This window comes from Symsagittifera roscoffensis, chromosome 3 (genome assembly GCF_963678635.1).
Source record: "Symsagittifera roscoffensis chromosome 3, txSymRosc1.1, whole genome shotgun sequence".
Taxonomy (NCBI): Eukaryota; Metazoa; Xenacoelomorpha; order Acoela; family Convolutidae; genus Symsagittifera; species Symsagittifera roscoffensis.
Window position 1 is genome coordinate 37,386,704 of NC_087064.1, and position 17,612 is coordinate 37,404,315.

Genomic DNA, 17,612 nt, shown 5'->3' on the forward strand with positions numbered 1-17,612 from the left:
AAGACAACTAAATTAATTTAAATTTTAAAATCGAATTATAAAAATCAAAAACAAGGAACAATCTCACCCGAGCTCAGTAGGTCCAGCGCCGCACCACCAGACTCCTCAAGCCAGTTCCAGTTCCCCACCTCCCCACAGAAAGCCACTTGACAGACCAGTCTCTAAAATCCCTCAGAGGGCGCTCCACATACAGGCACAAACATCAAACATAACAAATCTATTTAATAAGTTTATCACAACAATTAGGCTAAATTGCTGTGATAAACTTAAACTTGAAACTTGGGGATGGGGTTAAACTTGAAACTTTGGCTAATAGTTATAAGTGTGTTGTGTAGCTTTTGAAATCGTTACAACCGGTGGATCCCTCCGGTATTAAAATCGGGAAACGGACTTTATCCTCCACGGTCATTATCCTCCAGGCGATATCCTCCACCATTATGCTCCATTTCTCAAACAGGGACTTTTTCCTCCATTTTTATCCCCCAATTTTATGAATTTGGATGTTTTCCTCCAATTAGTAAATTCAGTCAAATTATTAGATTATATCCAATATTTGATCATTTCAGACAAAAAATGGAACTTCCTGATCATTCCGCGTACGGGCAGCCCAATTATATGGAACAAGTTGACTTCGGAACATTTGGAGGATAAAGTCCGTTTCCCTTGAGAAACCATGAAATTTGCCATGCTCAACAAAAACCAACGAAATCGAAAACTTCAATTACGATTTAATTGAAATTATTAATTTTTGTTATTCAATTTCATCGCAGTTTTAATTGTCAGTTAATTTCTCCTATCTGCTTTGTTTTTTTTTCCGTTTCATTCTTCTCAATAAATGAAAAAGGCGCTTTTATACTCGGAGGACTTTATCCGCCATGGAGGATATCGCCTGGAGGATAATTACCGTGGAGGATAAAGTCCTGTACCCATTAAAATCTTCGAGACCGAACTTGCTGTTGCCATACTTCACTCCCACCATTTTTAAATATTATTTATTTTATCTCTACAGCTTGAGATTTTCTAGGTCCTACTTGCTGATATGAAAATAAAATAACGTTGTTTTTAGTCCTTTAAATACAGTTTATCCACTGTTAATTGGCAAATTGATTTTTTTCCGATCAGTTTTACTTATTTTCTTCAATTTTTCAATGACTTGAGCAATTGTTTTTCCAGTTTTCCTGGTTTTTGAAAAAACTTCAGTTTTAACGAGTGTTTACATTTTGTTTGATATTTCAATGGCGTCCGACACGATTGACATTTTTTGATCAATTCGAATTTTTCGAGGTAATCAGAAGGTCAAAAGTATCATAGTAACCGAGGTTACAGTCATGAGTCCCTTCATCATGTATTCCAGTCAAAATCCTTGGAATTTTCTAGATATGGAAGTGATAATGATAAAAGAAGATGTCAAGTGTTTAAGTCCTTTTCATTTAAAATCGATACGGGTTACGCTTCTTCAATAAGAACACGCAACTCGACACGAGATAATATAATATACAAGTGTTACAAGTAAAAAATTTCGTCGAAAGTTATTTTGTCATTTATTGTTCCGAGTACGCAAGCGCCGTTCGCAATCTGTATTGCCAGGGAGATTCTCTGTTTTAAAAAGCTGCCTGCTCTGGGTTCCTCAGTGCATATGCTTAGGTTCTTACAAAGCTTGCTCAAAAAAACTTCTGTGCTGGGGCCGGCCGCGCCCTGAATTTCAAAAGCTAGCGGTTGAAAAAGATATCCATCATTTACAAGATCTTTATATTTGTCAATTTTTCGCTCTTCCGCTTCAGCGGCAGCCGTACCAGGGTTACAAACAGACCCGGCATTAATCCTACAAGGAGCTAAGGAGTCTACTACCGTTACATCCCACAAGAGCTGCTTACCATCAGCCCATGGAACGAGCGTCAAACCGTCTGGTCGCTTCTGATCGGTCCTGTAGAGGTGTCGTGGTTCTAAAACAGACGGAATGTGAGTAGATGATAGACTCTGCTTTATAAGGGCATTCAGGTTTGAATGCCTAGAGAATCTCCCTGCACTTTTGAGGCAAGAAAGACCATGCCAACCATCCTCGGTAACGTCTTTTCCGCACACGCATTTATGCCGTTCGCATATTTTTGATCCTAATCGAAGTCCTATCGCAATTCTGAGTTGTTGGTTCGACAGTTTTAACCTTAAATTTTTGCAGGGGATGACGTTCAACCATTGGGATCCAAATCTATCTTGGAACGCGTTGAACCTTTTCACGTCCGTTGGTTCGAGTCGTAAAATCAAGTCTGCAATTTCGCTGTCAAAAATTGGCTCCGTCCAATTTTTTTGGATTTCATTTTCCGGAGCCATTTCAATTTTTCCAAGGTCAAACCACCGTTTAAGCGCATCATCATAGGTTCCATCCACATGCTCCAAACCAAAGATTTCGCTCAAGGCATCTTTCGCTCCTACTGCTGAGGCTAAGAAAGCGGGTAAAGCGAGTAGACGAGCGGAAGAAACGCCCAAGCCACCTTTGGCTGCCGGGAGAACTGCTTGTAAAAACTGGTTATCATCCATTTTCACGTTAGTGACCTTGCATAACGAATTTCTTAGTAATTTATCGTAGCGTTCCAAAAAATCATTTTGCAAAAAACAAGGGCTCGTACGCAAAAAATATAGGAGTTTTGGCATGCTAAAGCAATTTTTCAGGAGGTAAAAACCATAATGGGCGTCTAGTTTGTCAATGACATCCGAGATTTTTTCAAGCTCCCTAATTTTTTCGTCGAGTAATTCTTTTCGGCAAAGTTCGCCGATTGGAGATCCTAAAATGAGGAGTTCTTCTTTTGTTTTTATTTTTATTTTGGGGCATATTTTTCGAAATTGTGTTAAAATTGAATTATACTGTGTACTAGTAGTCGGTCCCAAAAAACAAAGTTCAAACTTCTCAGTGTTTAAGCTCAGGCCGTAAATTTGTTCCGATTTCAGAATGTTTTTAAGGTCCCGGAGTACTACCTTATAGTCGTCGGCTAAATTCCCATCATCTAAATACCAGATGTTAATTTTCGACTCCAACTATTTGACTAGTGTATGAATTGTTTCCGCAAAAAGGGGTGGGGCTTCAGGATCACCTTGCTGAGTTCCGTCTTCTGACATTATGACAGAGCTTCCGTAAAAAAGGTAACTAGGTTTAGCATACGCGCAATGGGTGTAATTATATAATTCGGGGCGATTTGAAAAAACATGATTCAGCATTGTTTCTCTGTTTAAAGAGTTAAAGGCATTCTTAAAATCTAGTTTTAAAAGAACAGTACATTTTGGATTGTCGTCGCGTTCAATTAGGTTTCGAAACGAGTGCGCAGCTATTTCTGCTCCTCGTTTGGTACCGCATCCTACCTGTACGTTTCCGAAAAAATTTTGTCGCTCGGAGAGGGCCTTGCTTCCAGCGCATTTAGACGCGATACGTCTCAGCGTGTTGCCTATGGCAATCGGTCTCAACCCTCCGTCTATTTTTATGAGGGCGATAAGCTTTGCGCAAAAAAAGAAAGGTCTTAGTGGTTCCGGTATTTTGCCATCTCCAATGAGGTTTATCAGCTTAGTAAGCGATTTCAGAAAATTAAGTCCTGCACTGCCATTCGACTTACTAACAAGATCTTTAAAAATTTGAGGAAATATTTTATCAGGACCTGCTGCTGATCCGTTTGGAAAGGACATTATCGCTTTGTATAGGTCGAAATCGGTTACGAAAAAACTATCCAACTTTTCTGGATTTGGAGCTGCAAATTTGGCTCGCTGCGGGTGCTTAGATAACATTTTTTGATAGTTATCAGTTGAAAAAGGAGCTATTTTGTCATCCGAAGCAGCAAGCCTTATTCCTCCCTTTACATTTCCTTCATCGAGTTTACTACTTATTAACTTTATTCTCTGCTCGAGGTCACTCAGAGGCGGGCTTGAAACTTGGGGATGGGGTTTTGGAAGTGACACGTCATTTGCTCGAATTTTTTTATTTATCAAAGAGCTCATAATTGTGGTCTGTTTGCGTCCACTTCTTTTCGGTTGCTCCAAAAAAAGCAAGAACGACGTTAAAAAAATTAGCCATTTTGTAACATCTTCTACATTGTAGACGATGTCATTTATTTTGTCCGACAGACTTTCCGCCAAGGGAACACGCGAGTCCTTTGGTACTCTCTTGAGTACTCGGACATTTGAGATGTCCGAGTACTCAAGAGAGTACTCGGACATCTCTTGAGTACTCGAAATATCGAGGAAATATCTCAAAGATAATGGGTTGCTGGCTGTGCCTTTTGATAAGGGGGTTGGTTTTTGCATAATGAGGAAACAAACATATGAATCAAAGCTGGAATCCTTGTTGCAATCTGCTAAGTTTGTGAAAAAAGATGCAACCACTGATGAGGTGATACTGAAAATTGAGAAAGAACTTAACAAAGAGTTACTAGCCATGAACAAAAGAGACGAGATAAGTGATCAGTTATATTCTAAGATACGATCAACAGGGGGGCAACCCGCCCGTTTGTACGGTTTAGCTAAGGTACACAAGGATGAGACACCCCTACGACCTGTACTATCACTTCCCGGCAGCTCGTATGAGAATCTTAACAAAATGCTTGCGAAGTTTTTTGACAACATCGATGGAGCAAATATAGAAACCAATACTAAAGAGGCTAGAGAAAAAATAGAAAACATTGCTCTAGATCCGGATGAAACCATAATATCTCTTGATGTGAAAAATTTGTACACCAACGTTCCCCTGAAGGAGGCAATTGAAATTGCTTTACAGAAGCTGTACAGCCAGGAGTCTCCTCCTGAAATTCAAAGAGCAACCATGAAAAGGCTTTTGAATATGGCGGTCAGCAAAGTATATTTCAAGTGTAATGATTCATGGTATGTACAAGTTGATGGTTTAGCAATGGGAGCGTCCCTCGCTGTAATTCTGGCAAACTTATGGCTGAAAGAATACGAATTTGCTCTACGACAACAAATACCGGTGGGAACGGGGGTACAGCAAATTAATGACAAAAACGGCTTGTGCCCATGTTGCAGCAGGAAAGTCACATATAGATCAAAGGGGGTTGAATGCGAGAGTTGCCGAAACTGGTATCATCTAAAATGCGGAAAAATATCCGATGACGTATACGCATCAATAACCGAGATAGTCTGGTACTGTGAAAGCTGCTGCCGAGCTAAGAACAAGGAGAAGGATACTCCCCAGGTGAAATTGTTCCTCAGGTATGTGGATGACATTGTTAGAACAGTCAGAGGGGAGCCGAGTTGTCTTCTCGATGCCGCCAATTCTCTTCATCCAAATTTGCAGTTCACTCTAGAGAAAACTAATTCGGAGGGGAATTTGCCGTTCCTGGATTTGAACATAAATATATCGCAGGATAGGCGTGTAACTTGCAGTTGGTATCAAAAACCAACAGATACAGGGACTATACTGAACTATAGAAGCTGCGCCCCAACTCAGTATAAGCGTAGTGTTATCCAAGGCACTGTACACAGGGTTTTTAGGAGTACATCTAGCTGGGAGCAATTTGATAAGGCTATGGAAACTAATAGGGCGCAATGGCTGACAAATCAGTACCCTGAAAATTGGTCCGCAAAGGTGGCTTCAGACGCCTTGTGCAAGATCATCGAGGGTAAAGGCAAGCCCCTGGATAGTGACAGGGGTTTGTCAGTTCAATCACCAAAGGATGAAAAGCCCCCAATGCTGATGGTGCAATATAGAGGTAACCAGAGCCAATATTTTGCTAACAGGTTACGAAAATTAACGAACGTTCAAGTGGTTTTCACCACAAGAAAACTACAATCATGTTTACCATCACTGAAGTCAGCATTTTCTAATGACCTCAAGTCAAGAGTGGTTTATAAACTGTCATGTAGTGGATGCACTTCCACCTATGTCGGACAAACTGTTCGACATTTGACCACTAGAATTGAGGAACATAGGAAAGCAGACTCACCGGTAGGCCTCCACCTTCAGCAATGCCAACTTGAGGGAAATAGCGCAGATCTTAGTTGGGAAATTATAGATAGGTCAAACAACCAAACAAAATTGCTAACACTAGAGGCAATACATATCAGGAAAGAGAAACCGGGCTTGAACACGCGCGATGAGTTTAGGAGCAGGGAGTTAACACTGAAAATTTAGTCCCAAAATATTTTTGGTTTTTTATTCAAAACGTACATGTCTAAATCGAAATTATGACTCAGAAACTTCCAGACAAATTAATTTTAAAATGTTTAATTAATTTTAGAGGTTAAAAGTATTTTAATCTTAATAGTAATTTAGAGGTCAACTGTGATTGGCTAATTTTTTATCATGATGGTTTAGAACCAAATTGTATGTGATTTATTGTAAATAACATTTGTAAATTGATGTTTTATCGTCATTTAGAGTAGTTTATTGTAAAAATCCTGACGATGCACATAGTTGCGAAAACGTTTGAAATTTACTTTTTAGCAAAAATTTCATTAACATAATTGTCTAGCACTAAATCATTACCTATTGTTGCTTTATTAACAGATTTTACATCAACTCATAAAGGACACTGAAACCATTGGGTTTTCTTAGAGTCGCTAAGAGAAATATTTACACAACTGATATGATACCAACTAGAACAACAATCATATCTAATCCAATTTATCAGTCCTGAAGGTTTTAAGCAATCTTTGCTTGTACACTCTTTGTTGTTTTTCCTCATCTTGACGCAGCATAAAGGTAAAAAAAAAGGATTTTGACTAGACTTTAGGGGACTGAACTAACCCATGATAAGCGGTTAGTGGGAATTTTACAAATCAGCAAATGAAAAAAAAGACAACTAAATTAATTTAAATTTTAAAATCGAATTATAAAAATCAAAAACAAGGAACAATCTCACCCGAGCTCAGTAGGTCCAGCGCCGCACCACCAGACTCCTCAAGCCAGTTCCAGTTCCCCACCTCCCCACAGAAAGCCACTTGACAGACCAGTCTCTAAAATCCCTCAGAGGGCGCTCCACATACAGGCACAAACATCAAACATAACAAATCTATCTAATAAGTTTATCACAACAATTAGGCTAAATTTCAATTTTTTCAATTTTTTGAAACTCATGTGTCTTTCCTGACACGTAGTGTTTTCTCTGTTGCCATTTTAGTACGACGCGGTATCGATGCGAGTGTCCATGCAACTGCTAAGTTGGATAAAAAATATTTCAAATTTCACCATTTCAAATTCTTCTCTATATCATACATCTTGAAGTAGTCATAATAATTTTCAGAAATTAGATTCAGTTTATAAAATATTGAAGCTTAGTTTCGGTTATCATTGAACACTTGCCCACTGGTTTCGGTAGATTCAAGGTTTTTCTTATTGTTCCTTGTTTTCCCTTTGTTGTCATTTTTATCAATAATATTAGCTGAGCAAGATTGTGGATGTTTTCAGTTTCGTTTATAAAATTGTATACAACTAACTTGTACCACTCGACAAGTCGTTTGTCTCTGTGTCATTATCACTAAATAACGACTTCAGTTCTGGTTGAAGATCCATCATTATTCTGTGGATTTCATCATTTTCATCTACTGCCTTGTAATCCGTTGCTGTTGATCCTCGCAGCCTTCGCCCAAAAACTTTGCGCATGATTTGAGCGCTAGTGACGACATTTGTTCCAAAGAGAACCAGTTAAAGACGAGAGCGTCTCTCCGCATTGCGCACGCCATTGCTGCTCCTTCGCAAATCATCAAACTTATTTAGATACATCGTTAAGAGCACTTTTTTTCACCTTAACCTCTTTCCTTCTTTCGAGTCGTACTCTTCTCGGGTCTATTCCAGCATTCACCAGCTGAGTCGCAACTGGGTTGCAACTCAGTCCTGACATACGGCAGAGTTAGCAGAGTATGTACTTCCGAGGTTATCTTTATTCTTTTCTCGGAAATACATAACTGTCATCTGCCCTAAAATTCAAAGTCGGTGCGTGAAACATCAACGTGGAAACGATATTAGAAGAATTGCTCTCAGAAAGGCAGGTGTTCCCTCGAAGTTAGAATTGGCTGGGCTGTTGATTGACGATGGAAACGCCCAGACGGCGTTACTTACATTCCATGGACTGGTGGATCTGTTCTTGAGTGGGATTTCACTTGCGTGAGTCGTCAAGCGCAGCGTAATATCAATGATGGTTTCCATGATGGACCATCAGTTGGTAATCTGACTGAGGAGAAGAAGAGGAGTCTCTATTCTGGACTGCCTCGATCATGTCAGTTTGTACCTATATCTGTGGAGAACGTAAGCGGCATTAGTGAATCGAGCTACAGAACTTTATCTGCCATTGGACGGAGAATTGTATCAAGTATCGGTGATAAGCGTGCTGTCACTTTCCTCAAGCAGAGGTTGAGCATAGCAGTACAGAGAGCAAACGCTGCTTGCATTGCTGAGCTATGCACAAACACAACAGACTATCAGCCAACTGTATTTTTTTGTGTTACGACGTTAACTTTTAAAAATTGTTTCAAAACAAACTTTCAAAGTTAGAAGTTAAAAGCATTTTTAATCTAATTGATTAGTTTTAAAGAGCAACTGTGATTGGCTATTTTTTTTCCATGATGGTTAAGAACGAAAATTTTTTAAATTGTTTGTTAATATTTTGTTAAGTTTCAAAACTGAAGCGGAAGAGCAAAAAAATGATAATTATAAAGACATAGTAGATGATGGATATCTTTTTCAACCGCTAGCTTTTGAGATTCAGGGCTTTTTATTGCCATTTAGATTAGTTTATTGTAAAAAACTGACAATGCACATAGTAGGGAAAACGTTTTAAATTTATCTGACCTATAACTTTCAAAGGGATTTTAGGCTGGGCTATGTGATGAGGGACGAATGATGTAACATCAGATATTTATTATTCTCATGAAAAAATCGTTTAATAACCTCAATAGTTTCAGATCATCTGCTGAGACAGACTTGTGAATCATCTCAAATAGATTTGAAAATGGTAAGTATTGTCTTTCAGCGAGATATTTTCGTTTTATTATAGCTTTTAACTAATTTATCGGACAACGTATTGAATTTCTGAAATAATTCTGTCCTTCAAATTTTAACTTAATCGAAATACTTCTTTGAAGTTTGGCGTCTGCCTGTTTGTAGGCGTTTTGATTTTTTTTTGCTCTGAAAAAAATTGCATGGCAAATTGCTGTCGAATGAAAAAGTTTTTGTTCCGAGCATTTGAAAAATGGGGAGGAACTTCGTTTTCGGGTGTGTTTAAGTTTTTTGTTTTCCACGTGAAATCAGGTACCACAAATAATTATCGGATTGATTCGAGTGATATATCATATTGAAGCCGTTTCAATTGTGATTCGAACGACATAAAAATTTCAATTTTTGGTCTAATTTCGAACTAAAATGGTGTGAGCGTGTAGGCTTACAATAGCTTATTTGAGCTTACTTTAAGCCGTGAAAACTTAGTTGTACTCAAATAAAAGTAGTTTTTGGAGTTTTTTAGCGCCAGTATGTAAACAGAAGTTAAAAATTTCTGCAAATTTTTTTTTATTTTAAATTTTTTTGAATGTTTTTTCGTTTTTCTAGTCAGTTTTCTTCAAAAACGGTCTTTCGTCTGGCCTATTTACTATGAATCATCTATGTCTAAGTTTTTTTAACGCTCAGACCTTTTTATCACACGATGCGGAAAAAACGACACGAAATGAAATTGTCCAAAAAGCGCAATATCCTGCAGCATTGCTCTTCTGTCGTTCAAACACAGTTTTGAAAACTCGATTGCAGTTTTAACGGCATTTCACCGTCTCAAGGTCAGAATTATTTCTAAAATTTAACACGTTATCCGATAAGTTTGTTATAAGCTATAGAGAGTTGCGAAAAGTTCAGACAGACAAAATTGATTACAAAGAGCAATTGTAACACTTTGACAAAGTTTCGCATGCAATTTTGTTTTTCAGACAATCTTGAGACATAATTTTGGACTGAAAAGTTAGGTTTTGCACGCAACATTTTTTCAAAATAGGTAAATTGTTCTTCTTAATTATATTTGTCCGTCCGAACTTTTTGCTACTATAGTTAGTAGCAAAATGATCGGTCACACAGAATTAATTAAAATGAGCAATCAGTACTTTTCGACGTAATTTTTCATGCAAAATCTGAAGCCGAACAACCTTGAATTTTTTGTTAGAATTGAAAAATGCAAGGTCTTCGTCTATCCAATACTGCGATGGAAATCCAGATTTTATTTTAAAACATTTAGCAGTTTCAACAAAAGTGAAGATGATCAAATCATTAAAAAGTTAGAGACTAATCGCAGAAAAACATTAGCCACCCGATTATAATTTTCCTGTTTCAAGGTTTACTATTCGACGCTTCGGATGCAAATGTCCGTGGTTATAGGTTTTGAGCTATAACTGTGCTTTATGAACTTAAGACGTTATGTTTATTTCAGTTTTAATTTCCGTTGATGTCTAGACAGTTGCGCGTTTTGATTAATTCTGTCTGTCCAATTTTTTACAACTATAATTATATGAAGTTGATTATACAATCAAATTTTCAAAACTGCAATGAAACTATCAAAAGAGCAAACCAAAAAGTTTGCGCTTTTACAGAGGTCAGTTTTTCCATAAAATGCCGACAAAAAGGCAAACTTCAAAAAAAAAAATTTCTTGTAAGTTTCAGAATTATTTCTAAAATTTAAGACTTTTGGTAAATTGTTAAAAGCTATAGACGTTCTTCAATGTTTAGGAGGGCTTGAGGAAATTGCCTGTTCGCAGCAAAAGTAGTTTCACTCAAATCAAAGAGGGGAAGTTCGTCTCGAAAAAGGTACTGCATTTAACTTCGAAGAGGGATCTGTTAAAGTTAATCAAAACACGTGTAAGCCATAACCAGTACAGTTGTGATGTTTCAGTTATCTGACAAGAGCGATGTTTATTTTTCAACTGAGCGCTCAATTACTTCCTCAGGTATAACAATAACTAGCTCCCATAAAAGATTGGCTGACTGTGTCGGTGTTGTTTTACTGCTATGTTTTCAGAAATTATCCCGGAAAAATCAACAATAATTTGCAGTTATTTGCAAAACCAGTGGCGATTAAAGGTGAGTTAAGGAAATTGGTTCTAAAAAGAGGGAAAAAACCTTCCCTTTTCCTCGATTTTTTAGTTTCAAACCATCGTAAGAGCTAAAGTTCAACATAGTTTGTACGATAAGAGAAACTGTTTTTTTTTGAACTAGCATATTTCTTTTCTCTTTTTCCTTGAGCAAGTGGGTATATAATCAGGAACCAGAAATTTTCTAGCAAACAACTTAAAAATGTGTAAGAATAATTTCGGCTCAATTCTGTATCGGCGATTTCCAGACCTTTTGCTTTCTCATTCGGCTGATAGTATATTGGCTTAGCGGCCTCATTTTTAGTAGTTTGATGAGCAGAAAAAAAAATTTGAAAAACATTTTTCGGCAACGTGTGCTCTAGAATGGTCAGCTTTGTTACCGCTTTGTAACTTAAGTTTTGATGCTAAATCGTCTTCGTCTGATTATTTGTCAGTTAGTTTGTAGTGCTAGGTTTGTCTTGTATAGCAAAGGGTGGGAAGCTTCGCCATGTCTCACTGTTTATATTGGTAGTAAATTGAAACTTTCTTGAAAAGCGAAAACACTTAGTTAAGTTTGAAAACAATTTATCCGATCTAGTACAAGTACATAGCGTTTTACCCCAATGATCTATACTTGGGAGTGCGGTCTGTATTTAGACAACCGCGTATTCAAACAGTGTATTAACCAATCAGAATTGAGACAAAGAAAGATATGAAATTCATTTCTTCCTTGTCTCGATTCTGATTGGTTAATACAGTGCCTGAATACGCGGTTGTCTAAATACTGCTACTTGGTAGGCAGTTTACTTTTCCTATTTTTATAAAAGATTTAATAGACGCAAGCGCACACCTTGAAATTCACGGTTTTGCTGATGATTTTAAACTCATTGCTTTAAATGCAGTCGACTTAGCTCGAGAACTAATAAAGTGGTCTCTTGAAATTTCTATGGCAAAAATTGGGGACCGACCTTTTACCAGACCGACCTTTTACCAGAAAAGTTAAAACATGTACCTTTTACCAGACTCGATAAACAAATTTGATTGACAGATGTATTGACGCCGTTTAGTTTGGTTAAAGACAATGCTTATACGGTTTTCTCAGCAAACTTCTGTTTTTTCTAACCGCTTCCTTTTTGAATCTTCCACTAACTTAAGTTGGGGAGGGTTCTCATACTTGAAAGACCGAATGCTTGAAAAATTTCAGCCAATCAAAATTGCTAAGCGTTTCTATTGGCTAAATGTCTTTCTCACAAAATCGAAGTCAATATTAACAGAAAATGTTTTAAATCAGTAGAAAATAATCAAAAATATTCAGATAAACATCAATATTTATGAGTTCAAGTTCATAAGAACTTTTTATTCTTGAAAACGCATCTGTTTATTATCTAATCGGTCAGTATTAACACTATTGGCCTGGATTTATTTTCTTACTTCGAGATTTTTACGATTTACTTTGGGATTTTGAATACTCAATTCTGATTGGCTGAAAGTAAGCTATAATAAATTTCAAGCATGAGGGACGCCACCACTTCAGTTTATCTTAATTGAATTATTGCATTGTGGTCTGGTAAAAGACCTAGCCCCGCAACAATTACAGGGAAATGCAATTTGCTAAACCTAAGTAGAAACTTAGGGGCTAGGTTTTATTACCAGACCGACCTTTTGCCAGACCACAATGTAATAATTCAATTAAGATAAATTTAAATAAGTGGAAGATTCAAAAAGGAAGCGGTTACAGCAAACAAAACTTTGATGAGAAACCGTGAAATCATTCTTTAACCAGACTAAACGGCGTCATTACATCTGTCAATCAAATTTATTTATCGAGTCTGGTAAAAGGTCCATGTTTTAACTTTTCTGGTAAAAGGTCGGTCCCCAGAGGGGCTAGGTCTTTTACCAGACCGACCTTTTACCAGACCACAATGCATTATTTCAATTGAGATAATTTTAAGTTAGTGGAAGATTGAAAAAGGAAGTGGTTAGAACAAACAAAACTTAGCTGAGAAAACCGTGAAATCATTGTCTTTAACCAGACTAAACGGCGTCAATACATCTGTCAATCAAATTTGTTTGTCGAGTCTGGTAAAAGGTCCATTTTATAATTTTTCTGGTAAAAGGTCGGTCTGGTAAAAGGTCGGTCCCCGTTCAAACCTGTAACGATGAGAAAACTTAGCAACACTTTAGAGTCAAACACGTGGTCAAAAATTACAGACTTAATAAAACGGATGAAAGTTTTTTGCATAGAACTAAAATATTATACAGCATTGTCATCAAACACTACAAAAAATACGGAACTCAACTTGTTAAAAATCGATTTGCCAACTTTACTAGGATTACATAATCAGCAAGTTCAATTATCTAAACAGATGTACGTGGGCAATTGCCTGCAAGTGCATCCATTGTAGTAATCGGATAAATTTAAAGCAATTGCATTCATTGTATCAATTAGAGAAACTTGTAATTCAAACTTGAGTTTAATGTATAAATATTTGGATTCACAAACCATTGGAGATTGTATCTTCTCAATAGTCTCTACTACTAACAACAGCGATTTTTTAAAATTTCCTCTTTTTTCGGCTCTAGTGGTTTCGGCTTAAATAATGCCGGCGCAGTCGTCTCTTATTGTGTCGTTTTAAAGGCTAAAACAGGTGTGCGCGTGTGTGTGCGTGTGCGTGCAGGGATGTGCAATGACTTATTGTATGAACATTTTTTTGCTTTTTCTATACAGATTGTTTTGATCTTGCCAATTTATTGAATAGCTAGTGTCTGAAAAGTTTCATGTTTCTTTTGGACTGGTCAGGTCAATAAACCAAGGTCTTTGCAAGTTGTATATTGAAAAAATCGAGAGGTGAAAGACCAGTGGAAATCATTTAATAAACACCCATTGGCAAAAGTACAACACAGCATAAAAGATCAAGATTCCCCGTCAAGCAGTCAATCTAAGAATAGACGTTCGGGTATCAGCAAAATGCTCAAAACATTTGTTGTGGACCTGGAAGGAGCTTAAATCATTTTCATTTGTTGAGAGTGAGCTAACCCAAAACTTACCAAATTGGAACAGATAATCTACGAAAATAAATCCCTCTGAGACCACTGCTAATGGGTGTTGCTCGTTGGTATGACGCTGGTCAAACCTTTGGTATCTTGGTGCTTGGAACGGGGGCGTTCAACAGTGCCGAAGTACAACAGTGCCGAAAAAGGCGGGAAAATGTCAGAATAATTTACACGCATTTTCTAAAGAGCGGGAAATTACTGACGCGAATTATCAAAGAAAATCACTCCAATTTTGGCGCCAATATGTCTGCAACTGTAAATTAAACAATTATTTTGGTGCCAAAACGTGTAAGCTGCAAATTTTCTTGCTCAAAATCTTAAAGTTTTACTTAAGATTGTAAGCGAGCGCTGTTTAATTTTTGATTGCCGCACTTAATATGTTGAAATTTGGGTGACGTCCCATTTATACCAACGGTCATTTGTACCAAAATGAAAAATCGGTCCCATTTTTACCAAAATTATTCAACTCGATTTCTGATTGGTCGAATTATGAGCCAACGAATTATTACATTAATTTTCTAGAAAGAAAGAAAGAAAGAAAGAATTAATTTCTCAATGTTACTAGAAAATTCATATCATATTCCGCATAAATACATCATTATCGAAGAGGGGACAGCTAACGATCCCATAAGGGATACTAAATGCTGCCCCAAAAATATTAGAAACATGAATGATGTAGTTAGTTGGGTTTCAAATTATTATGAAATCTAGTGCATAAATTCTACATATTTGCAAAAATAGAACGAACAAAAAAGGTGAAATATAAAATCATACATTAGAAGGTCTAAAGGCCTACTCAGAAATGGCATGATTTATCTCCGTTTTAAGTAACACACAACATAACACGCAAATGTTAATGAACTGATTATAATATTTACCTAAAAAAAATACAAGTTTTTTCCTTTCATTTTAAGCCTTGGCATGAATATGAAATTTCTAAGTGATTTTTAGGAAAAACGAAAAAATTGGGCATAGGTTCCCCCTCAAGCGGGCCATTTCGGCCCATTTTGGAAAAAAATTATGTTTTTTTTTTTTTTTTTTTTTTAGTTCTTAATGGATGCGCCACTTTTCCGAGACTTTTATTCAGTAATCTAAACTCACAAAGAGTCCGTCGTACTAGGTTTTCCGGGGATTATGTCAAAAAAAATCTCGGGTCCGTGGAGCAGCCATGCTATTTTAATAATTCCTATTATTAAATCTATTTTCCATCTATCCATCATATGCAAAAAAATATATCTTTTAGGAATAATTCAATTTAATTCTGGCAAAAGATAAATTTGATGAGTTCTTCGTTGCTTAGAATGAACAGATCTCTAATTCGGTGAGCCACGCTTTGAATTTTTGGCTGTGAAAAATTAGTGATTTCATTGGGCATTAAAAAGTTCTGTTTAAGTAAATTGTAAAGTTTCGTTCCCCTGTAACTTATCGACATTCTCTGCATTTTGGTTTTTAAATAAGGAATTTTCATCAACTCTGAATTGGCTTCAAACAGAAGAAAACTAAACAGCAGAATAGTGACCGCCACAGTCGCGCCAACGTGTTGCGAGCTTGCCAACAGAGGGTAGGACTCTATACGAAAATTAGAGCCGGTTATCGCCGCAAAGCGGCTACGCGCGCGTAGCGCGCCCACCGGCGACCTTAAACCAAGAGCTTAAAGTAGTCGGCTTAATAGTCTTAGGCCAATTGAATTTTTTTGGTACTAACGCAATTTATTTTTTATTTTGGTACAAATGGGACTGATTTATCATTTTAATACTTGTGAATACCCACCGAAATTTGTTCAAATTTTCGGCACTGTTGAACAAAGTTTTCATTTTCGGCACTGTTGAACAAAGTTTTTATTTTCGACACTGTTGTACTTCGGCACTGTTGTACTGCCCCCTTGGAACTGAAACCGGTAATTCAAGAACAGTCCTTGTTGGAAGGTTCACTGATTCATCGTTAACTGAGGCCAGGCGAGGGTTTGTCAAGTGAAACGCTGCACAAGTATTTGCTAACTTCTTCGATGTTTCGATGGACCCGGATATTTCTAACTGAGTAGCCCTTGCCTACGGTTTAAGAGAACCGCTTGTGTGTACCTGGCACTGAAGCGATTCTTGAATGATCAACCATCTTTTTTTTATCTTTCTCTTATTTACACTGCCGGAAAACCGCATCGATGATTATTTTGTCTGCATTGGAATCTTAAAAGATTGTTAAGCCAAATGCATGTTATGCAATGGAACAGTTCTTGGCGAAGAACATTATTTTTTGCTTGAAATAACGTTGCCGAACAGTATCTTCAAAATATGTCGGAGGCAGGTCGCTAGCATCTAGATCGTGTAACATTGGACGTCTGTGATCGTCTAGTAAAAAATGTCCCTCGATCATCAAAGAACTGATCAATGACAAATGTGATTTTCTTGAAAAAATTATCAGGGAGGGCAGACAAAGGTCCAAAGTCTAACAACCGATGTCGAGGAAATAAAAGAAAACAGATGGAAAACGATTCAGTATTTCAAAGAGATAACAAACAAGGGCATGCAGAGAAGCAGCCCATTTTCAGTGAATGATAATACGGAATTCTGATAAGAATATGATAAGACCAGGAACTACAGTGATGCATCAACGTCAGATGAAACTGGAAAAATAGGCGAAATTCTCGGCGAACCAAAGCAGCCAAGAATGAATTAAGTTAAACAAGGAACTGAGCGGCCCTGCAATGGTTTCTCGGCTACTGAGAAGCTAACAGCCCAGGTGACATTCAAAATTCGGAGAAAGTATTACTAAAGTAACCTGTCAAAAACTCATTGACGATTGCAATCTTAAAGCAACGAATCCCATAGCAGTTCTACTGCTATCGAAGAGAAACCCACGAGTTGACGCTCGTTTTCACGGTGTACCAGTGATATACCAAGAAAGTTATCTACCGACTGTTCAGACATAATAAAGATGCGAAAGCATGGTTGAAAACTTCAAAGAAAGATTGGCGTCTCGGCAGACAATGCAATTTGTCAACTGTTATCTGTAGAATGCCAAAGCTCTCCGAAAAAGCTTTCGCATGCACGAACCCTCCTTGGATCATTTGCTCTTAATTTTTATTTTTCACCGAGACACGGAGTTTAGATGAAGAGATTGATGAATCCGTTCTAATTGGCCCTTCTCAAAAAAAGGTATAGATTCATCAGCGCTAATATGAACGATAGAAGAGTTGTATTGCTTCTGATCGGAAGTGGGATACTTAGATCACGAAGTATCAAATAACCAAGATCGAGAGAAGTGAAAAGGACAGCTTAGAATGTCTCTTGGAAAGCAGATAACCGATTATCATTTGCTTTCATTATCGGCCTCGGTCGGCTTCTTTTGTGGCTTTGGAGTTTTTTTAAAATATATAATACCGCATCATCGCTCTTGCTGTGAAAGAATTATCTTTCTTGGATTGTAACTTTCATTTTCACGATTCTTATGACTATAAAACACCGAAGTTCATCGATGCCCTTCTGGAGACAGCAATTGAACAGATGGGTTCTTTTCCCACTTGTTGCAAG

The 17,612-nt window shown here is 37.3% G+C and overlaps 4 protein-coding genes across 7 annotated transcripts in view; 2 read left to right on the forward strand and 2 right to left on the reverse strand.

Annotated features, from left to right (window-relative positions):
• Window positions 1-240, reverse strand: part of LOC134841434 (uncharacterized) — a 325,189-nt gene extending 324,949 nt beyond the window's left edge. Inside the window, exon 1 of the mRNA XM_063857420.1 lies at window positions 218-240. The gene's annotated coding sequence lies outside the window, so the exon portion shown is untranslated. The remainder of the gene's footprint in view (window positions 1-217) is intronic.
• The window catches only part of LOC134841433 (uncharacterized), a 189,579-nt gene extending 189,336 nt beyond the window's left edge, over window positions 1-243 (reverse strand). Inside the window, exon 1 of the mRNA XM_063857419.1 lies at window positions 216-243. The gene's annotated coding sequence lies outside the window, so the exon portion shown is untranslated. The remainder of the gene's footprint in view (window positions 1-215) is intronic.
• The window catches only part of LOC134841437 (uncharacterized), a 113,317-nt gene that overhangs the window by 90,884 nt on the left and 4,821 nt on the right, over window positions 1-17,612 (forward strand). Inside the window, exons 2-5 of the mRNA XM_063857425.1 lie at window positions 8,882-8,942; window positions 10,691-10,768; window positions 10,854-10,908; window positions 10,980-11,041. Of these exons, the coding sequence (XP_063713495.1) occupies window positions 8,940-8,942; window positions 10,691-10,768; window positions 10,854-10,908; window positions 10,980-11,041 (198 nt within the window). The 5' untranslated portion in view covers window positions 8,882-8,939. The remainder of the gene's footprint in view (window positions 1-8,881; window positions 8,943-10,690; window positions 10,769-10,853; window positions 10,909-10,979; window positions 11,042-17,612) is intronic.
• Window positions 1-17,612, forward strand: part of LOC134841435 (autophagy-related protein 16-1-like) — a 214,249-nt gene that overhangs the window by 90,880 nt on the left and 105,757 nt on the right. The window lies entirely within an intron of this gene.